Genomic DNA, 24,945 nt, shown 5'->3' with positions numbered 1-24,945 from the left:
TCGTTATAAAATACTTACGTATTTTATAACGATTAAAATACGTAATAAAAATATTATATTATAATAAAGTATTTTTAGTATTTTTTAATACTAAAAAAGTATTTTACGAATAAAATACGTAATTTATTCGTAAAAAAATTATATTAAATAAAATAGTCGTAATAAAATACTTACGTATTTTATAATACGTAAGTATAAATTATAATACGTAAGTCGTAATAAAATATTGCTAATGCTTTTGCTTCTATCGTAAGCAAACTTGCTTTTTGTTTGATTTTCTATCCAAAGAGATGACAGCCGTTCCATCTCTTCCAATTCTTTGTGTCTTAATCTAATGGATTTTAATTACACTTTGAGTTGTTCCCGCTATGAAAGTTGTTTTTATTTTCTCCGTATTCTTTGTAATTCTCGGCGTTGCCTCATTTAGGTCTGTAGCAAGTGCAATATAACATGGTCTTTCATTTCGCTCAAAGCGTTTCACAATTTCATATTTTTTCTCTATTGACAGAAGCGGACTGGCCATAAGCCTTACGGGGGAAACCACGGTGGGCCAGAGGCCGGTGTGATTTTGGCCATAAACCGTAGTATGAGGCCACTATAAGTTTTCCCGGGTAAGAATTTTTGACCCAGTCCGCCTCTGTTTATCGTTATTGCTTTTTTTTTTTCTCTCTGAATCTGCAATCTGCAGTGTCTTAGCCAGGACTCTTCCTTTTCACACCTTTTAAGTATTTTACTAATTTTTAGGGAATAAAGCACAATTACAAAACGAGGAGGCACGCTTGATACACATAAACAAAGCTGCGCCCGTGTAGCAACTGAATAAACAACACCGTAAAGGCCGAGATACACTATTAACACCCCACATTTTACTAAAGCACATTTCTGGGGGTTACTACCATAAAACAATAAAAACAATTTCCAGTTTCGTTTCTGCTAGTGGAACCTGTTATAAACTGGTAGTAAACTCCATCTAATTGCATTTGCGATTATATCGATAGCTGGAATTGTGTTGGTTTTTACGTTATTATGGTGAAATGTGTTTCCCCTTCACTGATATAAAAAACATAAATACATTTTCAGAATCTTCTTCATTCCTATCGTGTTGCGTTCGGTTGGGGTGATTCCGCGTTCGACTGCCATTTCTTGTAAACACAAAGGCGAATCGTGCATAAGCGAATTCGGTTCGTGTTATATAAGATAACGTTCCCCTATTTATAAATCGTGTAATGCAAACACGTGTTATACGAGGACCGACTGTATCTACTTCCACAATGCCAAATGGAAGTTTGTTCCCATAATCAGTTACCCTCTGGCTGAAAGCAAATTTTTGTACATCATCTTGCAACCATCCTTTTTCACCTTAATTTTATGTCCTCTTATGTGTGTTATCCAAAATGGAATAAGGTTGCCATTAGCATTTGCTTTACACTATCTATTTAAAGCCTTAAATACCTTGATCATATCTCCTCACAAGGGCTATTTCCAGGTGCTGCAATTTTCAGAATTGAAGTCTTCTTGGTAAAAAATACCCTTTTGTGTCCCTGATTAATCTTATTGTTCTTCTTTGCATATTATTCTTCATTCTCATCCATTCTAAAATGAGGCTTCTAGACCTGTATGTAGTACTCAAGATGCAGTCCAACCATTGCTTTATGCAATGGAATAATCGGCCCTTTGTCCCTGCTAGCAGAATTCATGTGCATCATCGATAGAACCTCATGAGCTGTCCTAGCAGCCTATCTGCACTGTTCAGAGTACTTCATGTCGAAACATACAATTACAGAAAGGCTGTTTACAGCCTTTCTGCAATAAGCGGGGCTCTGCTGTAGTCAACTTTCTCTTCCCAAGCATCTCGTGGGATACATGATGCCTCTTCCTGAGAGTAAAGCCAGCCCCTTTCAAAATCGGCCATGTTGTAGGCAATGGCATACCACCACGTTATCCAATGCCACAAAGACCACAACAAAAACAACTCCAAAAACTGCTGTTAACCAGATCTCGGATGCCACTATGTGCCCTGCAAAATTAAATTTAAGAAAGAAGAGAGTAAATGTCCACATGGAATGTGAAAAGTTTAAAAGAAGGCAAGATGGATATGATCATCAATGAAATGAATAGGTATAAAATTGACATTTTAGGAGCAACCAAAGTCATGTGGACTGGACAAGGTCATTTCAAAACTGGAAATGGGTTTTGGGTTGTTTTTTCTGAAGTGACCAAGTAAAAGAACATGGTGTTGCTGTAATTTTGAATAAGGAACGTTCAAGGTCTCTTCTCAGATTCACTTCTATTAATAGTAGAATGATGGCAGTTAGACTTCAGAGCCAGCCAGTAAATCTCACAGTTTTAGTTGCATATACACTAGCATCCACAGAGGAAGATATGGACGTTTATTATAAAAATCCCCAATCAGCTCTTGATCTGGTCCCAAAAAAGGATGTTTTGATACTCATGGGTGATTTAAATGCAAAAGTAGGCAAGACAGTTTCTTCTAGTCTGGAATGGGGTAGGTTTGGTCTTGGCATTAGAAATGAACGGGGTGAAAGTTTAATTGAATTTTGTCATCTGAACAATCTTGTCATATGTAACACCTGCTTTCAGCAGCACCCAAGAAGGCTCTGCACATGGAAATCTCTTGAGCATAAAACAAAGAATCAGATTGATTACATCCTTATGCAGCAAAGATGGCATTCCAGTGTAATCACAGCAAAAACACTTCCTGGAGCAGATTATGGCAGTGATCATCAGCTATGCCACATCATTCTCAAGCTGAAGCAGAAAAAGATCATGAATAAGGTTTTTCCTAGACGACTGGATGTAGAAAATATTCCAAACAATTATATACTTGAAACAGGCAATCGTTTTCAAGCTCTATTAGAACTAGATGACGATATGCTGCCTGAGGAATGTGGGAAAATACAAAAAGCATTCTTAAGGATTCAGCAAATATATACATTAGAAAAAAGGTCAAAGATCAGGAAGCCATGGATTACAAAAGTCACTTTTAATTTATTGAACAGAGAAGAAATGCAAAAGCCCAGGGTATACAGGAACTCCCCGACTTACATAAGGGTTGCATTCCATGGAATGCTATGCAAGTTGGAATTTCCCTCATGCTTGTGCATCACTCGCAACTGTGCTCACTGAATTGATTGAATCAAAAAAGAAATGTTCAACGAACATGTGAATAGAATTATTTATTGTATTTATTCAATTTTTTATCTCATGCGCAGGAAAAATTACAAAGACATGCAATTTAAAAAATTTTCAAAATTAGAAAATTAGAAAAAAAGAGAGGAGACAGGCATAACATCAGTAAGTTTTACCTCTCAAGCATCATTGCCAGAACCGACGTCTTCAGCTGATAAGTATGCTGCTGCGGAGGTCGAGGGCTGTGGAGATTTAGAAGGGGTCAGCCGCTCAACCTTACAAAAGAGCATATTAATGGATGACTGGACGGTGGCTTTTTTTCTTTTCATTGTAGATTTCTAAGGTTATGCTATTAGTTAAGAAACACATAAAATCTAAGGAAGTGAAGCCAGTCGACATCGCTGGACAGTGCAGTGTCGAGTCAGTTTGGTGTGACATAAGCATTGGGAGATCAAAATTGAGAGTAGGAGTGTGCTATAGGCCTAATGACTCTGATGAGTATAGTAAGAAACGGTACAGAGAAATAGAGTGGGCCAGTAAATCAGAGAGTCTTATAATGGGGGATTTTAATTTCCCAGATATTGACAGGAATTTGGGGGCTGGTCACTCACACACTAGCAAGGCTTTTGTGGATTTATTGGATGATTGTTTTCTACATCAGCATGTTCGGGAGGCAACCAGAGGGAGTAATACTCTTGATTTGATTATCAGTAGTGATTCTTCATGCATTAAGAATCTGCAGATAAATGAACCACTAGGTGGCAGTGATCACAATGTTCTGAAGTGGGAGTTACTCAAAGAGGTAACTACCATTAGGGGTAAAGAGAAGGGTTATTGCTTTCGTAAAGGCGACTACGATGGACTGAGACAGTATTTCAATTCTATACAGTGGGATCAACTGATGATTTTACCAACAGCAAATTCAAAATGGGAAGCATTCAAAGAACTTATCTTGCAAGCTACTAGGCTTTACATACCAACTAAGAAATATTGTTCAAGGTTTAGGCCTAAATGGATGTTAGATGAACTAATGAGGCAAAGAGCAGAGAAGAAAAATGCATGGGATACATACAAATTAACACGTGACACAGAAGCCTATGATAGATACAAGTTGATCTGTAACCAAGTTACAAAGGAGGTTAGGCAGGCGAAGGCAGATTACGAGAGATCCTTGGCAAGAGATACGAAGAAAAACAGCAAAGAGTTCTTTACTTATGTAAACTCTAGAAGGAAGGGGATGAATCAGATTGGTCCACTTGATATCGATGTGTCAACTGTTGATGACCCTGCTCAGGTAGCTAACAAACTAAATGAATATTTTGCATCGACATTCACACATGAGGAGTTATTCAGCGAGGGGAATGCCAGAGGTGTATTCAACTCTGGCAGTAAGCTAGAGAATCTTGTAATAACTGAGAGTAAAGTGGAGGAGAAATTGTTGAAGATAAACACAAGAAAGGCACCTGGGGGTGGATGGGATCTATCCAGTTATATTAAAGGAGGCAGCAAAGGAAGTAAGCAAACCCTTAGCCATAATTATGAGAGCTTCCTTGGACTCAGGGGAGGTACCCATGGATTGGAGATGTGCAAATGTGACCCCAATTCCCAAGGAGGATCAAAGGCTGACACAAGTAATTATAGACCTGTGAGTTTAATTTCTGTTCCCTGAAAATTAATGGAGGCACTGGTTAAAGAAGCACTGCAGGATCATCTAGACAAGACTTCAGTTATAGCTCGGACACAGCATGGTTTTGTTAAGGGGAAGTCTTGCCTGACCAATTTGATTGGATACTATGATGCAGTCACAAAAGAACTGGATGCAGGGAATAACTTTGATATTATATACTTGGACCTTAGAAAGGCTTTTGATACTGTTGCACATGGAAGACTGCTGCACAAATTGGAGCAGTGTGGCATTGGAGGTAAATTGCTACTATGGATAAAGGGGTGGTTGAGGGGGAGAAGACACAGAGAGTGGTAATCAATGGACACTGCTCATCGTGGACTAATGTTATTCGTGGAGTCCCTCAGGGTTCAGTATTGGGTCCTTTATTGTTTTCTGTATTTATAAATGATATTGATGATGGTATATCAAGCTTAATGTCCAAGTTTGCAGATGATACGAAGGTTGGCAGGGTTGTCAAGGACACTACTGACACTATGCTGCTGCTGCAACAGGATCTGGAAAGGTTGAGCAGATGGGCTGAGAGGTGGCAAATGAAGTTTAACATTGACAAATGTAAAGTACTACATATGGGAAACAGCAACCCCAGAGCAACGTATCAACTCTGTGGTACTACACTGACTATGGTAGAGAATGAAAGGGACCTGGGGGTGGTTGTGCAGGCAGATATGAAGTTCTCTGAGCAGTGCAGACGGGCTGCAAGAGTAGCTCATGGTTTATTGTCAATGATATATAGGAATTTTTCTAGTAGGGATAAGGAGGTGATTATTCCCTTGTATAAGGCAATGGTCAGGCCACACCTAGAGTACTGTATACAGGCCTGGAGGCCTCATTTCAAGAAGGATGTAGAGCTGCTGGAATGAGTACAGAGAAGGGCAACAAGATTAGTGAATGGAACAAAGGGGTGCTCTTACGAAGAAAGGCTTAAGTTTTGCGAATTACAGTGTCTGGAGACTAGGCACCAGCGAGGTGATCTGATAGAGGTGTACAAAGCCTTGAATGGTTTGAGCATGCTCAATGCTGATGGGATTCTTCCTCTTGCTCAGAATAATCACCTGAGAGGGCATAAATTCAAATTGAGGAAAGACAGATGTAGGATAGATGTGCGGAAATTTGCCTTTAGCCAGCGGGTGGTTGGTAGGTGGAACAGACTTCCATTCCTTGTCGTGGAAGTTGATAGCCTAAATAAGTTTAAGGCTCAGCTGGACAGGTATTTCGAATGAACAGAGGGGTGAAGTGGAAGTGGTTATTTTTTATTTATTTATTTTACTTTTTTTTTTTTTCTTTTTTTTTGGCTGATGCTACATAAGCTTGCTTTCTTGCATCAAATGCCTCTACTAATGCTAATGCTAATATCATTCGCCCCTCTGTTAACTTTTGAGAATCATTTGCTGTCAGGATCCATCTTCTCAAACCTTGCCATTGCTAATGCAATTTCAAAAAATGCCATTACCATCTCTCTCTCTAGTGATGAAGCGGGAACTCTTCATCTCTCTCTTTCTCTCTCTGGTGGTAAAGGGTTCCTGTGCAAGGAAACAAAGAGTATCAGGAACTAAGCAAAGTCATCAAGCACTGTTTAAGCCAGGACATATAGGATTACATCAATTGAAAGTGTAAATAAATCGAATACCACAACAAACAAAACGATACTAAGAAGGTGTATGATGTAATTAAATCCTTAAGACAAAAGTTCCAACCAAAACTTAATGTAATTAAGGACTCCAAAGTGGAAATTTTAATAGAGGAGAACACAATTAAAGGAAGGTGGGAAGAATACTGTGAGCAGCTCTTCCAAGCACATGCTGACACTAATGATCTGCCTCAATTTTCATTCCGTTCCCAAAACAAGGAGATCTGAAAGTTTTCTCAAATTTCAGGACTATTAGCCTAATTTCTCATACTAGCAAGGTTCTTCTTAAAATCATATTAAACAGAATCTCAAGAAAACTTGAAGAAGAAATGACAGAAGAGCAAGCAGCTTTCAGAGGGGGCAGAGGAACCAAAGAACAGATCTTAAGTCTACAACTGATTATTGAAAAATGCAAAGAATTCAATGTTCCAGTCGTTTTGTGTTTTATAGATTATGCAAAATCATTTGATTGTGTTCAACATGAGAAACTATGGGAAACAATAACTAATATGGGTTTCCCAATCCACATAATGCAGCTGATTAAGCTACTTTACCAGGAACAGGAAAGAACTGTGAGAACCAACATGGGAAACTCAGACTTTTTCACAATAGGTAATGGTGTCAAGCAGGGCTGTATTTTGTTACCTCACCTTTTTAATCTTTATGCCAAAGGTATCATGCATGATGCTTTGGAAGATTTAGAGACTGGCATCAAAATTGGAGGGTTGAAGATAAACAACCTTAGTTATGCAGATGATACTGTGCTAATTTGCAGTTCTAAGGATCATCTTAAAGAAACTCTAAGGAGAGTATGTGAAGCAAGTAAGAAAAAAGGATTGTTTCTGAATGTGTGTAAAACTAAAATTATGGTGATTGGTGATAATCTTGGTTCCAGTAAAGTGAAGGTTAATGGGCAAGATATCAAAAAAGTTGATGAATTTGATTACTTAGGGTCAAGAATAAATAAAAATAGTGACTGCTCAAATGATGTAAAGAGGCGACAGGCAATTGCTGAAACGTTGGTTACTGATTTGACAAAATTATGGAGAGATCAAAATCTGCCCCTAAAGCTGAAACTGAGAATCAGAGTCATTAATTTTTCTAGTTGCCACTTATAGATGTGAAGTTTGGAATCTGAAAAGAGTTGACAGGAAGAAAGTTGAGGTATTTGAAATGTGGTGTTACAGGAGAATATTGTGTATTTCTTACTTGGATTGTAGAACAAATGAGTAGGTATTGAATAAAATTGGCAAGCCTAAAATTCTTCTTCATAGCATCAACAAAAGAAAATTCAAGTTTTTTGATCATATAGTAAGAAGGGAAAACTTTCTGTTGAAGAATATAATGGAAACAAAAATTGAGGGGAAGAGGTGCAGAGGAAGACCTGCAACTAGGTGGAAAGATGGGATCAGTGAACTTCTGGGCATGACACTTTGCGATGCCGCTCATAGAGCACATGATCAATGAAGTTGGAGAATTTGTTGGTGGCCACAACATCACCTCAGGGAGCTATGTGACTGGAAGAAGAATACAGTACCTTGCATTTATCAGTGTTAAGCCTCAGTCTGAGCCATGATTTCTGTTACTAACCAAACTGTATGTTATTCTTGATTTCTGTTACTAACTCACTGGTATATTATTCTTGTATTACTCTTATCTATATAGTACTTGCATTTATCAGTGTTGAGCCTTGATTCCTGTTACTAACCACCCTTCCAACCTTTGTATTATCTGCAAACTTAGACATTAAATATATGCCCTCATCAGTATCATTAACAAATATTGAGAACAACAATGGACCCAGCACTGAACCCTGAGGAATTCCACTAATAACATTAGTCCAAGGAGAGCAGTGCCCACTTAAACCACTCTCTGCCTTCTGCCACTCAACCATCCCTTTATACGTAGCATTAATTTTCTCCTAATACCACACTGCTGAAATTTGTATACGTAGCATTAATTTGCTCCTAATACCACACTGCTCTAGTCTCTCATACAGAACGGTGTCAAAAGCTTTACTGAAATCTGAGTATATAATTCTTGGCATCTAGTTTCTTGTTAGTGCATCATTGGAGCTGATCAGATTGTTCAGACATGATTTCTGCTCATCTCTGTATAACTGAATTCCTGTTAAGATGATCCTATATTAATTCTTTAATTAAGACTCCATTATTTTCCTTAGAACAGAAGTTAAGCTTATAGGTCTGTAATTACTAATTACACTTTGATCCCCATTTGTGAATAGGAGATATATTTCCACATTATCAATCCGTAGAGACCACCCTGAATCAAAGGATGCTCTCATAATTTTGGCCAAAGGTTTGCTTACCTCTTACATCTCTAACATCATAGGAAAAAATGATTTTACATAGTTCATGGTTCTGTGGGCTACATTAAATTATGTGGACTGCACATGACCTGTGTCACATGTATCATTAGATAACAGTTTGGTAGTAATTTAGAGATGTCATTGTTCATTTCATTAAATTGCTTTTATTAATACTAATACTTTTAGTATTAGTATTAATAAAAGCAATTTAATGAAATGAACAATGAATCCAGACTTATTAGCATTGGCCATAAAAAGGGAAAAAAGGGGGGGAAGAAATGGTTACTCTACAGGTATATGTCCAACCTGTCTTTAAATTTACATAAGCTCTCCAGTTCTTAAAGAACAGATGGGATGTTATTCCAGGAGTTAATAAGCCAATGGCTGAAAGCACATTTTTTTTTTATATCCAGTCTGGAACTATCCTTTCTTAATATACTGTTAAGTGAATTTCTTCTAGTTTTTGTCACATGTAAAAGAAAAATGATATCCCAGTATTACTTAATATACTTATGTATGTTACTACTTAATTTTCCAAAACATTTCAAGGTTTGAGAATCTCGATCAAGTCACTTGCAGGTGCAACATCTCATGACTTTACGGCCCACAAAACTGAAGTTCCTCTATATCCATATAGAGGATGTTTCTTTATATTAGCATTAGCATTAGTAGAGGCATATGATGCAAGAAAGTAAGCTTATTTTCCAGCCAAAAAAAAAAAAATTCATCAGCCAAAAAAAAAAAAAAAAAAACACTCCCATTTCACCCCTCCGTTCGTTCCAACTACCTGTCCAGCTCAGCCTTAAATTTAGTTAGGCTATCAACTTCCACAACAAAGGATGGAAGTCTGTTCCACCAATCAACTGCCCGCTGGGAAAAGGCAAACTTCCACACATCTATCCTATATCTGCCTTTCCTCAATTTGAATTTATGCCCTCTCAAATGATTATTCTGAGCAAGAGGAAGAATTCCATCAGCATTGAGCATGCTCAAACCATTCAAGGCTTTATACACCTGAATCAGATCACCTCGCAGGTGCCTGGTCTCCAGACACTGTAATTTGCAAAATTTAAGCCTTTCTTCATAAGAGCAATCCTTTGTTCCATTCACTAATCTTGTTGCCCTTCTCTGTACTCGTTCCAACAGTTCTACATCCTTCTTAAAATGAGGTCTCCACACCTGTATACAGTACTCAAGGTGTGGCCTGACCATTGCCTTATATAAGGGGATAATCACCTCCTTATCCCTGCTCGAAAAATTCCTGTATATCATTGACAAGACACTTTGAGCTACCCTTGCAGACCGTCTGCACTGCTCAGAAAACTTCATATCTGCCTACACAATTACCCCCAGGTCCTTTTCATTCTCAACCACTGTCAGTGTAGTACCACAGAGTTGATATGTCACTCTGAGGTTGCTGCTTCCCATATGTAGAACTTTACATTTGTCAATTTTAAACTTCATTTGCCACCTCTCAGCCATCTGCTCAACTTTTCTAGATTCTGTTGCAGCAACGTACTGTCATTAGTGTCCTTAACAACCCTGCCAACCTTCGTATCGTCTGCAAACTTGGACATTGAGCTTGATATACCATCATCAATATCATTTATAAATACAAAAAACAATGGACCCAATACTGAACTCTTAGGGACTCCACTAATAACATTAGTCCACGATGAGCAGTGTCCATTGATTACCACTCTGTCTTCTCCCGCTCAACCATCCCTTTATCCATAGCAGCAATTTGCCTCCAATGCCTCCAAGTTGTGCAGCAGTCTTCCATGTGCAACAGTATCAAAAGCCTTTCTAAGATCCAAATATATGATATCAAAGTTATTCCCTGCATCCAGTTCCTTTGTGACCACATCATAGTATCCAATCAGATTGGTCAGGCAAGACTTTCCCTTAACAAAACCATGCTGTGTCCGAGCTATAACTGAAGTCTTGTCTAGATGATCCTGCAGTGCTTCTTTAACCAGTGCCTCCATTAATTTTCAGGGAACAGAAGTTAAACTCACAGGTCTATAATTACTTGTGTCAGCCTTTGATTCTCCTTTGTGAATTGGGGTCACATTTGCACATCTCCAGTCCATGGGTACCTCCCCTGAGTCCAAAGAAGCTCTCATAATTATGGCTAAGGGTTTGCTTACTTCCTTTGCTGCCTCTTTTAATATAACTGGATAGATCCCATCCACCCCGGGTGCCTTTTTTATGTTTATCTTCAACAATTTCTCCTCCACTTTCCTCTCAGTTATTACAAAATCATCCAGCCCACTGCCAAAGTTTAACCACCTTTGGCATTCCCCTCCTTGAATAACTCCTCATGGGTGAATGTTGATGCAAAATATTCATTTAGTTTGTTAGCTACCTGAGCAGGATCATCAACAGTTGAACAATCAATATCCAGTTGACCAATCTGATTCATCCCTTTCCTTCTAAAGTTTACATAGGTAAAGAACTCTTTGTTGTTTTTCTTTGCATCCTTTGCCAAGGATTTCTCATAATCTGCCTTTACCTGCCTAATCTCCTTTGTGACTTGGTTACAGACCAGCTTATATCTATCATAGGCTTCCATGTCACCCATTAATTTATATGTATCCCATGCATTTTTCTTCTCTACCACATGTCTCATTAGTTCATCTGACATCCATTTAGGCCTAAACCTTGAACAATATTTCTTAGTTGGTATGTAGAGCCTAATAGCTTCCAAGATAAATTCTTTGAATGCTTCCCATTTTGAATTTGCTGTTGGTAACATCATCAGTTGGTCCCACCGTATAGAATTTAAGTACTGTCTCAGACCACCGTAGTCACCTTTACAAAAGCAAAAACCTTCCCTTTACCCCTGATGGTAGTTACCTCTTTGAGTAAATCCCACTTCAGCACACTGATTACTGCCACCTAGTGGTTCCTTTATCTGCAGATTCTTAATGCATGAAGAATCACTACTGATAATCAGATCAAGAGTATTACTCCCTCTAGTTGCCTCCCAAACATGCTGATGTAGAAAACAATCATCCAATAAATCCACAAAAGCCTTTCTAATGTGTGAGTGACCAACCCACAAATTCCAGTCAATATCTGGGAAATTAAAATCCCCCATTATAAGACTCTCTGATTTACTGGCCCACTCTATTTCCCTGTACAGTTCCTTATTATACTCATCAGAGTCATTAGGCTTATAACACACTCCTACTCTCAATTTTGTTGATCTCCCAATGCTTATGTCACACAAAACTGACTCGACACTGCACTGCACTGCACTGTTCAGCGATGTCGACTGGCTTCACTTCCTTGGATTTTATGTGTTTCTTAAGTAATAGCCTAACCCCCTCCTCCCTTCCTATCCTGTCTATCCTTTCTGTACACATTGTACTCCCCAAATTCCAGTTCTGCATTCCTTATATCTGTGTGACACCACGTCACTGATATCCCAACAATATCTGCCTTTGATGTTCTGAGCAATACCTCAAATTCATCAACTTTTTTTACTAAACTCCTGTCATTGGTGTACACACAAGTATACATGCACCTGTTTCTATTCTTAGCTACCCTAACACAACCCATGTGTTTACTTGTACCGCAATGACTTCCAGCAGTCTCTGAAATACCCTGCATCTTGTTTTCCAGGCTGCTGCTCATTCCAATAGAAGCAGTGCAAGAATCACTTTCACCTCTGCCAGTGGCTACTGTTAATCTATTAGTCCTTGTATCTCCCCAAGCTAGCAGTTTTCCAACTCACCTAACACTGCCTCGTTAGCATCAGCAAATATTCTTGCACCCTTTCTATTTAAGTGTATCCCATCCCTGTAGAAGCAGTCTCTCCTGTTAAGTACAGACCAGGCTGAAAAAAATTCTACCCCTTGACCCTTGCACAGTCTTTCCAGGGCCGAATTGATCGACAAGGCTCTCATCATATACTCCCTCCTATCGTGTCTGGGCAGAATTGCTGACACTTTCAATTTCAACCCTAATTCACAGCTTTTGTTTCAATAGTGACCTATAACTGAATTTGTTGCTTCACCTTTTCCATGTCCTTTCTGAGATCAGGGTTCCAAACCTGTGTACAATACTCAAGATAGGACTTAAGCTTTATACATTAGAATAATTACCTCATTGTCCTAGCAAAATTCCTGTACGTGATAAATAAATCATCACATACTACTACTTTAGTAACCTGTTTACTTTGTTGAGATAACTTCATGTTGGATTGCAGAATTGCTCCTAAGTCTTTTTTCATTCTCAACTGCATTAAGTTTGTTGCTTCCCAAGTAACAGTAATCTTGGATTATGATTACCCAAGTGTAGAGCTTTGCATTTCCCAATATTGTACTTTAACTGCCATTTTTCACACCAACTGAATAATCTGTCTAGGTTTTTTTAAGTAGTGTACCTTGATTGCTTCCATTTACCATCTTGTCTATTTTTGTATATCACTGGAAGATCAAGGCTATTATGTCTTCATCAGTGTCATTAACAATCAGAAACAATAAGGAACTTACTGCTGAATCCTCTGGAACTGTTTTCTCTGAAGACCTCAGGTCTAGCAGAGAAATCGCTGTTTATAACCAACGTTGAAGTTTTGCAGATGATACAAAGGTTGACAGGGTGTTAGTGACAGTAATGGCAGAATGCCACTGCAACAGGATGTAGAAAAGTTGGGCAGATGGACTGAGAAGTGGCAACTGAAGTTTAACGTTGACAAATGCAAAGTACCACATATGGGTAGAAGTGACCCCAGTGAAACGTACCAACTCTGTGGCACTACACTTAGGGTGGTAGAAAATGAAAAAGATCTGGGAGTAATTGTACAGATATGACATTTTCAGGGCAATGCAGACAGGCTGCCAGAGCAGGTCATGGGATATTGTCAATGATATACAGGAATTTTGCTAGTAGGGAAAAGGAGGTGATTATTCCTTTGTATAAGGCAATGGTCAGGCCACACTTTGAGTACTGCTTAAAGGTCTGGAGTCTTCATTTTAGGAAGGATGTAGAGTTGCTTGTAAGTTGATGTTGCTCGTAAGCTCTAAAGTTGCTTTAAAATCTGCAAAAAAGAGTATTGTTTTGCAAATAATGGGCATGTGGCAAAATGATTGGGAAAATGCGGAGAAAGACCGTCAGACCATTATCTTTTTCCCAAATAATAAAATTATAAATCCAAAGTTAAAACCATGGCTTAAATTTGGTTTTCATGCCACAGGCCTCATTACTGGACATGGATTGGCATATAAATTGTTATTGTTAAGATTATGTGAGCAAGGGTTAGGTGTTTGTGGGAACCAGAAACATCTAAACATGTTATGCTGGATTGTCATTGCTATTTGGATATTAGATCTAAATTGGAAATATCAGTTGGAATTTTAGAGAAAGAGCGACTGTGGGTTCTGTTCACAGATCGTTGCCTATTTGCATATTTTAATGACTTTGTGAGCAAAGTATTTAGAAGGCGGATGGCAGTTAGTGGTGGACCACAACTCCATAAAACGGAGGGAACCCACCTGATTAAGATCTACAGATATGAAGTATTCAGGTAAATTCTTATTTGTTGGGGCCTGATTGGCTAAACTGAAAGTTCAGAAAAAAAAAAAAAGAGAAAAAATTTTAATGAAGTGAAAGGGAGAAAAGGGGAAAAAAAAAAAAAAGAGGGAGAGAAGAAAGAAAATAAATGGGGGTGGGAGAAATAATAAGAAAGGAAAATGTGCATGTTTTTTTTTTTTTTTTTTTTGTGTATACCAACTTACTATATATAACTTTGACCCAGTTAATAGAATAATATTGCAGTTGACAGCCATGGATAGGCTGCAGTATGGTAGGCCTTTAGCATTAATGGAATCTTAAATGTAATGTAATGCAAGTCCTATAAGGTTAATTTAGTAGTAATGAAAATTCTGAAATACATGATTAAGGATGTTTTACAGACCTATGTTGCTCATCCACAAGTTTTACTTCTATAAGGTGTTATTTGAAAAAAATGGCAAATGGCATTATTTGAGGAAAAACCTTGTATATATCAGCTGATATATACAAGCTGTATATTATAAGGTTGAAAAACTGGTTGCAAAGAATAATTTTGATGCGCTATATTTTGGCATTGGTATGGCTTTCCATGAAGTTCCACATGAGTGCCATTTGTATAAATTATAAGAATATGACATTGATGGAATACCCTTGCAGATTTGATTATGTAATAGCAGGTTGATTATGTAATAGAAAACAAAATGAGTGGTTATAAATTCATGTTGTTCTGACTCAACCAAAATCTTAAGCAGATGAATTGATTCACTTTCTGTGTTGTTAAAAAATTTTTTAGAAGAAAATAATGATGATTATACAAAATGAAGCATGCATATTATGTCTTATTTTTCAATTTGATAGTTGCTTCCTTGATATAGAATTTTTCATCCAGGGATAACTCTTTTTATTGCCTCCTTAAATTTGAGATAGAATCAGCATTTGAATTTACATTTAGAACTTTGATGCACTCTGAGGTTTGCTTTTTTTATTACTTATAAAATCAGTGCACTATTTTGGAACCCTTTTTCAGTTATTATGAACTTTTTTTCTTAGCAATTTTTTTTTGCAATAAAAACCTGTTGGTAATATCTGGCTTCCAATTCTAAACTATTTGGCCATCCCTTAACATCTGTGGATTTACATATATGCAGATTATGTTTTTCTTTTTAATCCTGTTGCTCATCCACAAGTTTTACTTCTGATTGCATATCCACACTCATTACAAACAGCATGTATCTATAAAATGTGCTTATCCATTGATACTGACTTAAAACATTCCCTCAAAGTTAATCATGAATAATAAAATTTTTTCAAATTTATTTGGACAACTTCCTCTCTAATATGGTGCGTGCGTGGAAACAATGACCAGCGGAATGCAATTTTCTTCCTCTTTTTGTTTAATAGATGAATTATGACTATTTAAATTATAGATGATCCAATATTGTATTTTAACTAAGTTTTGGGTAAATTGAGAGAGGGTACACAGGAGTATTTAGTGGGAGGAGGGGACATAGTCATAATTGTACTCTCCATAATCTCGAAATTGCACATTTGCAACCTGAAGTGCTCCAGTTCAGAATGATGGTGTTCCAGTCTTTGGAACACCATCATCATCATCAAAGACTGGAACACACAGTTCCAGTCTTTGAAAGCTTCTTATTATAGTCTTCTTATTATTTAATTTATATACTTGTGTGTTGAACTTTTAAAAGTTAGCATTAGTATCAGTACTGGCTGCCATATGGTGCAAGAAAGCCTATGGCTTATGCTGCACCAGCCAAAAAAAAAAAATAATAAAAATAATAATAATAATAATTAATAAAAGAAAAGGAAATTAAACCTATCATCCTATGCGCTTCCCTCACCCGAAGGTACTATCCAGATGACCTTTGAATTTCCCCAAACTGTCAGTTTCTACCACCCATGTAGGCAACTTATTCCAGTAATTTATAACTCGCTGGCTAAAATAAAACTTCCTGCAGTTCAATCTAAACATTTCCTCCTGTAACTTGAATTTATGTCCCCTAGTTCTAGCATCATTTATAATCTGAAAATTTCGTCCTCGTTCATTTTACTGATGCCTCTCAGAGCCTTAAACACCTCAATCAAATCTCTTCTAAGGTGTCTAATTTCCAAACTCTGCAACTCACATATTCTAAGTCTTTCTTCATAAGGACGCCCTTTTGCCGATCACACCAGGCGAGTTACCCGTCTTTGCACCCTTTCAAGAAGCTTGATGTCTTTCTTTAGGTGCGGTCTCCATACTTGAATGCAGTATTCCAAGTGTGGTCTAACAAAAGCCTTATATAATGGAATTATCATGTCCCTATCTCTACTTGCAAAAGTTCGATAGATCATCGATAGTACACTATGGGCCTTCCTTGCAACCTGTTTACAATGCTCAGAGAATTTCATGTCTGACCGTATCGTAACACCCAAGTCCCTTTCCTCCAGTACTGGGTTTAGTTGAACTCCACCAAGTGAATAAGTTATTTTGGGATTACTGTTTCCCAGGTGTAATACCTTACACTTTGTTGGATTAAAGCATAGCTGCCATTTTTCTGAGGCATACAATGCAAGAAAGCAAGCTTATGCAGCATCAGCCAAAAAAAAAACCACTCCCATTTCACCCCTCCCTTCATTCCAAATACCTGTCCAACTCAGCCTTAAATTTATTTAGGCTATCAACTTCCACAACAAAAGATGGAAGTCTGTTCCACCAATCAACTACCCGCTGGCTAAAGGCAAACTTCTGCACATCTGTCCTACAACTGTCCTTCCTCAATTTGAATTTATGTCCTCTCAGGTGATTATTCTGAACAAGGGGAAGAATCCCATCAGCATTGAGCATGCTCAAACCATTCAAGGCTTTATACACCTCAGTCAGATCACCTCGCAAGTGCCTAGTCTCCATACACTGTAATTTGCAAAACTTAAGCCTTACTTCGTAAAAGCAACCCTTCATTCCATTCACTAATCTTGTTGCCCTTCTCTGTACTCGCTCCAACAGCTCTACATCCTTCTTAAAACAAGGCCTCCACACCTGTATACAGTACCCAAGGTGTGGCCTGACCATTGTCTTATACAAGGGGATAATCACCTCCTTATTTGGTGCCTCCGTAGCCAGGTGGGCAGGAGCAGCAGTGCGTAGCATATGCTTCTTGATTAGACCGGGGTTTGAACCCATGCCCATCAAATACGGAGGATGCGGAAAGGTCAGGGAATGACCACCGCATATCCCCGGAGCAATATGGCCTTAGTTGCTAATGCCCCTAAAAACCAAATAACAAACAAGCCTCCTTATCCCTGTTAGAAAAATTCCTATATTTCATTGAAAAGACACCATGAGCTACTCTTGCAGACCGTCTGCACTGCTCAGAACACTTCATATCTCCAATGCCTCATTCTGCTTACACACAGAATCAGTATTATATTTCCACTTTTTAATATAATAATTTTGAATTCATATATATCACAGATTTTTTTATATCACAATATGAAATAAGATCACAGTTAATATCACTGTTTTATATGCAGTGAAACTCCTATTAACTTCACTTGTTTTAAAATAAATAAATAAATTTTCTGTTTATATTCCAGATGGAATCAGAGTTTACAAGATACAAAGTTTCAAGAAAATTAACTTATTTTGTGGTATCATGTATATTCAAATATGTAGTAAGAATATATCTCTGTTTTCATGCAGACCATTCAGCCAAGTTGTGTATCTACATTTCTAATCATTTTAGGGAAATGATTTTAGATGTGACATAACTAGTTAAAAATCATAAGCTGAGTGGACACTTTATTAATACACCTACCTAATAGTAAATTGATCCCTCTTTAGTCCTCAGAACAACCTGGAATTGCTGTGGCATGAACTCAACAAAGTGTTGAAAGCATGTCGCAGAGATGTTAGTCATTGTTGACTCAAGTGCTTTCCACAGTTGTTGCAAATTGGATGGTTGAAGAATTCATTCCACCTCATCCTATAGATGCTCAGTTGGATTGGGATCTGGTGATTACGGAGGTCAATACAGTAGGATGAATTCCTTATGTTTCTGGAATCAGTTCTGTACAATTCTAACCTTGTGGCATGGTTCATTATCCTATTGAAACAATCCATTTGCAGATCGATCCACTGCAGTCATGAATGCATGTGCCTGGTCAAAAACAATTTCCAGATAGCTTACAGCATCCAAATGCTGCTCCACTGCTATCAAGGGACCTAGTGTGCACTACAAAAACTTCTCACACCATTAAACTGCTGTCATCAGCCTGCATTGTTTATGCCTGGAAAGGTGGATGGGTCTGTTTGTGTCATATTATGGTCCCCCATCAACTTGAAACAGCAAAAACTAGGGTCCAGCAGACAAAGCAATGTTTTTACAATCCTCCACTGTCCAGCGTTGGTGTTCCGGAGCCCACTTAAAAACAAGATACCTTCTTGTTTTTCACTGATAGGAGTGGAACTCATTTACGTAGTAGGCTACAATATCCCCATCTTTGTCAAGATATGACGATTTTTGCATTCTGAAATGCCTCTTTGGTTACCTCTGTTGTACTGTGTCGTTATTTGACTGGCTGTAACCTTTTACTTACCCTTCACAAACCTTGTCAGCTTTCATTGGTCCCTTGTATCAATGAACTGTTTCTGACCACAGGATCACCTTTGACTGGATGTTATGTGGTTATTGGACCAATCTTGATACACCCGAGACACAGTTTTACACAAAAATCCCAGCAGGGTTGCAATTTCCAAAATACTCATACTGATGTGTCTGACTACTGCAAGATATTCAAAGTCACTTAAATCTTTTGTCTTACCTATTCTTGCAGTGAATTGCACAGATATAACATCCCTACATATCTGCCCACCTGCCTTATATTTCATACTATGAACATGTGATACTGCAACTGAAAAAAATCCCTATTTTATAAAAAAAAGCAGAGTGGTCACTATTTTAGGTGTACCTAAAACAGTGACCACTCAGTGTGTGTGTGTGTGTGTGTGTGTGTGTGTGTGTGTGTGTGTGTGTGTGTGTGTGTGTGTGTGTGTGTGTGTGTGTGTGTGTTTGAGTAAAACACATTCTTTATTTAGCTTAGTGGTTAACTTGTAAGCAGAGAACTGTGCATGCCACAATTCAAATCCATGTGATACCACAAAATATCTCATGAACTTCTTACTCTGTGTGGCTATCCAGAAGTATAAAAAAATTATAACACATGTTCTTGTATAATACAAGTTAATCATTTTTCACAATGCTATGTGTTCTTTGATTTTGAAAGAATTTTTAAATTTTTAAGTAATGTAGTAGAGGTGTAAAAATATGGATATTTGTATTTTCTGCATTAACTACCTTTTGACTTTCTATATTGTAATATACACATAATTTTATTTTTAATAGGTTTGAAAAGAGGTCAAGTGCTATCTCCTTTAGAAATGGTAGATCATTACAACTTAATGTGCCATATACTAAAAATTCCTCCTCTACCAAATAATGGATCTTGGGCGCGAATTCAAGATGCCTTAAGTGAAGGACATGAATATGAACGGAAGATAATGCTGTTCATATGTGGAATACTGACAGCTGTAACTGTTGCTATTTTCTGTGTTAAAAATAGAAGAGGTAGCAAAAAACAAGATTGAGTTATGTTCACAGGTCCAACAAATGCAAACAGTATCATGAATTTAACTGATAACTTACCTTAAAAATAAAGCAATCTGTTATTATCATTTATGCATTTGTATAAGTGCTGTAATTTGCCTGTTTTTTAGATTTAAAATACTTTCAGGTATTCAACAGAGGTATGTCTCTCTCTTGAATACCTGAAAGTATTTTAAATCTAAAAAACAGGCAAATTACAGCACTTAAACAAATGCATAAATGATAACAGTAAATACAGATTGCTTTATTTTAAAGTTATTTTTCAGTTAAATTCATGATACGGTTTGCATTTGTTGGAATAATATCAATAGTTTCCATGCCTTTTATAAAAAAAGTAAACAAACTGAGTAAAAGCAGAACTTATGTTTTGCATCTGTATGATTTTTATACTATATACGAGTTGTATATAAAGGTAGTTCTCGACTTTACAAGTTAATTCGTTCCTAGCGCACGCTCGTAAAGTGAAAACTTGTAAAGCTGGAATCTATTTCCCATAGACATGAGGTTAAATATAGGGGTTACGTTCTCAACAATGAAATTAGTTAGTTAATTAGTTTATGTTTAAACAATGATTGATTTATTGAAAGAAATTAAAACATAAAATCAAGCAAATTATAATAATAGAGAAATTATTTACGACTTACAAATGTTAAAGAATGTTTATTCTTCATCATCATCGACTAAATGCACACTCATTGATCACTCATTATTGGCTTGGCACTCGGTTTGTTGCACAAGAAGTCGTCGTCTTCAGAAATGCTTCAAGAGGCGTTTATTTCAAAGATAACCTTCTCTTTTAATTAAAAATATCACGATTGCATGCATAAGCATTTTTTAACAGCACACACAAATTGCAACTAACATGATTCACGTGGAGTAACAAGTTTACAAAGCTGAAAAAAAAGGAATAAAGAGAAGATTCTGAAAACTTATGTTCTTTTTTACGGTTGAAGATCGATTGAAGTAAAGGGGTAACACATTTCACCATAATAACGTAAAAAAATCCACACAATTCGCGCTATCAGTATTTTCACAAATGCAAGAAGATCGAGTTTACTACCCATTTATAATTGCTTGCAGTAACAGAAAAGCCCAATAAACTAGAAAGTGCAAATTGTTTTTATTGTTTTATGCAAAACAATAAAAACAATTGACTTCCACAAGTGTGAAATCGTGACTTCCAGAAATGTGCTTTAGAAAAATATCACAAAGCCGTTTAAAATTTATTCTTATAACGGAACATATGATAACGATGAAAATGTAGTGCATTTTAATAATTTGAATTGGTAACTAATACAATTTACAAACCATGCTCACAACCTTTTATATGGCCTTAAGGTCACGCTCGTGACCTTAAAAATTATATTTTAGAGAGATACATAGCTTAGTTATACAGGGAAAATTTCAACTTCCGAGATCTTGAAACGAATTACCAAAAAACAATGTGTTGTTGGGTTCACATTACCATATTTTAACGATACGATGGTGTCTCTGGAACTGATTAATATCGTAAAGCGGGGTTGTTGTTGTTATTTGGTTTTTAGGAGCATTAGCAACTAAGGCCATATTGCTCCGGGGATATGCGGTGGTCATTCCCTGACCTTTCCGTAAAGCAGGGTACACTCTATTGTATAGCTACGCATGTGGTTTGGAATGCAGTATTTATGAATGTTGAACATTAATATTTTGCAATTAATGTTCATATTTTCGATTTTGTTGATACTTGGGGAAAAACAACTCGTAAACCCGGGAACTCGTAAAGCGAGAACTGCCTGTAACATTTTTATAAGAATTATTTTGATATAATTAAACTTTCTAAGTCAAGTTTTTGTGACAGTCTTTTACATTCTAATGCTTTCAGAATGAATATGAATGATTTAAAACTCTTAATTCCTAAATTTTAAGGGTGAATCATATTTTATCATTTTTCATGACACAGAATAACTACAAAATTTATTGCTTGCTTATTTAATCAAGTTTTATAATATTTGATAATTTATAGCCATAATTATATTACCATATTTTAAACATTTACAAAACGCAATAACAGAAAGTTTTTGATTTGAACTATGTGTGTATATATATACAGGGTTGTTAAAATTAAAGTATCCCTATGTAGAGGGCTCTGGAGTAAGTTCTAAGGTTCATACTAAAGAGAAATTTGGACAACAGATACAATAAAAAATGCACTCGCCATTTATTGAAAGAAAAAAAAAAAAATAGTTACAAATTTTGTCACTATATGGTGCTGTTGCAATACAAATCACTTGAACAGCACTACTATTGTCCAATGTGCCCTCCATTTTGGTCAACAACAGTTTCCATTCGAAGAACAGCATTTTCTACAGCAGAACGTAACATGTCAACTGGAATAACCAGCACGTGATGTCCAATGCTGTCCTTCAGATCTGCCAGAGTTTGACATCCTTCCCGATACACCTGGTTCATCAAAAAAACCCCACAACCCACAAGAAACAGCTGGCACACTTGCGCTACCACATGGAGATTGACTTGATAAATCCACAACGGCCATAGTCACATCTTCAACACGAGAATAGGCCACTCGTTTTCGACCTCTGCTTGGTTGAACACCAAGATGTCCTGTCGCTTCAAATTTAGCAATCATTTTGCAGACAGCACAAACACTCATAGGTCCGTGTGGGCCTTATGGCTTCTGACGCCACAATTTTCTGATAGCCACAGCTGCATTATTGCTCTTCTGATAGTACAGCTGCACTAATAATGCCTTTTCCTGTAACGTTGGCATTGCTGCTGTAGTGCAGGCAAACATCTGCTGTATGATTTTAAAGAGACTGCTTTGCTTTTATACAGTAGAGTAGAGCTGAGTAGTGGCACTGTGGCAATAACTTATGATTATGCAAATAACATAAGTTATTTGCATAATCGTAACTTAGATAGTTACGTGCCATAGAGTGACACAGCACCATACAGTGACAAATTTTGTAACTAATTTTTTTTTTCCAATAAATGGCGAGCGCATTCTTTATTGTACCTGTTGTTCAATTTTTTCTTCAGTACGAGCCTTAGAACTCACTCCAGAGCCCTCTACATAGGGATACTTTAATTTTAACAACCCTGTATATATATAAAATAAATTAGAATGACGATTAAATAAAAATAATGCAAGACAGAATAGCGAAAATAGTCAAAATTAAACATAACAATCAAACCAACAGGGAGGGAAGAGAAGGGTAACAAGAGTAAAAATATTGCAGCAGAAACTCTCCACAATAATTTAGAAAATCTAAATACAAAGATAATAAAATAATAATCAATTAAATTTTGAATGCCAATTAAATAGAAATTTAACGGCGCCCCCTCTAATGGGCACCAAGTCCAAATTTATGTGAAATATCACCAACAGAGATATAAACCACCTACAATAAAATAAAACAAAAATTAACCAAAAAAAAAAAAAATAGACCGACCATTACGCCCCATCTCAAAAGAGGACCACAAGGTGATTTGCGGCGATTTGTCTAGCAATCAAACTGCAGCGATTCCCTGACCATTATGGGCCTTGTGATCCTCTCTTGTGATGGGCATAATGGTCAGTCTATTTTTGGTTTATTTTTATTTTATTTTATTGTAGTTGGTTTACATCTCTCTGCTGGTGACATTTCACATAAATTTGGACTTAGTGCCCATCAGAGGGGGTATACTAAGTCAAATTTCTATTTAATTGGCATTCAAAATTTAATTTATTATTATTTTATTATCTTTGTATTTAGATTTTAAATTATTTTGGAGAGTTTCTGCTGCAATATTTTTACTCTTTTTACCCTTCTCTTCCCTCCCTGTTGGTTTGATAATTATGTTTGGCATTAGTAGAGGCATATGATGCAAGCTTATGCAGCATCAGCCAAAAAAAAAAAAAACAACTTCCACTTTACCCCTCCGTTCGTTTGAAATACCTGTCCAGCTGAGCCTTAAATTTATTTAGGCTATCAACTTCCACAGCGAGGGATGGAAGTCTGTTCCACCAACCAACTACCCGCCGGCTAAAGGCAAATTTCCGCACATCTATCCTACATCTGTCTTTTCTCAATTTGAATTTATGCTCTCTCAGGTGATTATTCTGAGCAAGAGGAAGAATCCCATCAGCATTGAGCATGCTCAAACTATTCAAGGCTTTATACACCTCTATCAGATCACCTCGCTGGTGCCTAGTCTCCAGACACTGTAATTTGCAAAACTTAAGCCTTTCTTCGTAAGAGCACCCCTTTGTTCCATTCACTAATCTTGTTGCCCTTCTCTGTACTCGTTCCAGCAGTTCTACATCCTTCTTGAAATGAGGCCTCCTGACCTGTATACAGTACTCAAGGTGTGGCCTGACCATTGCCTTATACAAGGGAATAATCACCTCCTTATCCCTGCTAGAAAAATTCCTGTATATCATTGACAAGACACCATGAGCTACTCTTGCAGCCCATCTGCACTGCTCAGAGAACTTCATATCTGCCTGCACAGTTACCTCCAGGTCCTTTTCATTCTCTACCACTGTCAGTGTAGTACCACAGAGTTGATATGTTGCTCTGGGGTTGCTGTTTCCCATATGTTGTAGTACTTTACATTTGTTAATGTTAAACTTCATTTGTCACCTCTCAGCCCATCTGCTCAACCTTTCCAGATAATGTTGCAGCAGCATAGCATCAGTAGTGTCCTTAACAACCCTGCCAATCTTTGTATCGTCTGCAAACTTGGACATTAAGCTTGATATACAATCATCAGTATTATTTATAAATACAGAAAACAATAATGGACCCAACACTGAACCCTGAGGGACTCCACTAATAACATTAGTCCATGATGAGCAGTGTCCATTGATTACCACTCTCTGTCTTCTCCCACTCAACCACCCCTTTATCCATAGCAGCAATTTGCCTACAATGCAACACTGCTCCAATTTGTGCAGCAGTCTTCCATGTGCAACAGTATCAAAAGC

The 24,945-nt window shown here is 37.2% G+C and overlaps 1 protein-coding gene across 1 annotated transcript in view; it reads left to right on the top strand.

Moving 5' to 3' along the window:
* Window positions 1–19,986, top strand: part of LOC150080491 (glycerophosphocholine cholinephosphodiesterase ENPP6-like) — an 88,186-nt gene extending 68,200 nt beyond the window's left edge. Inside the window, exon 7 of the mRNA XM_090381314.1 lies at window positions 19,719–19,986. Coding sequence (XP_090237440.1) covers window positions 19,719–19,960 — 242 coding nt within the window. The 3' untranslated portion in view covers window positions 19,961–19,986. The remainder of the gene's footprint in view (window positions 1–19,718) is intronic.
* Window positions 19,987–24,945: the final 4,959 nt, after the last annotated feature.

The sequence above is a fragment of the Mastigoproctus giganteus genome, chromosome 9, assembly GCF_048544385.1.
Source record: "Mastigoproctus giganteus isolate SK-2022 chromosome 9, ASM4854438v1, whole genome shotgun sequence".
Lineage (NCBI taxonomy): Eukaryota > Metazoa > Arthropoda > Arachnida > Uropygi > Thelyphonidae > Mastigoproctus > Mastigoproctus giganteus.
This window is presented reverse-complemented; position numbering and strand designations above follow the sequence as displayed.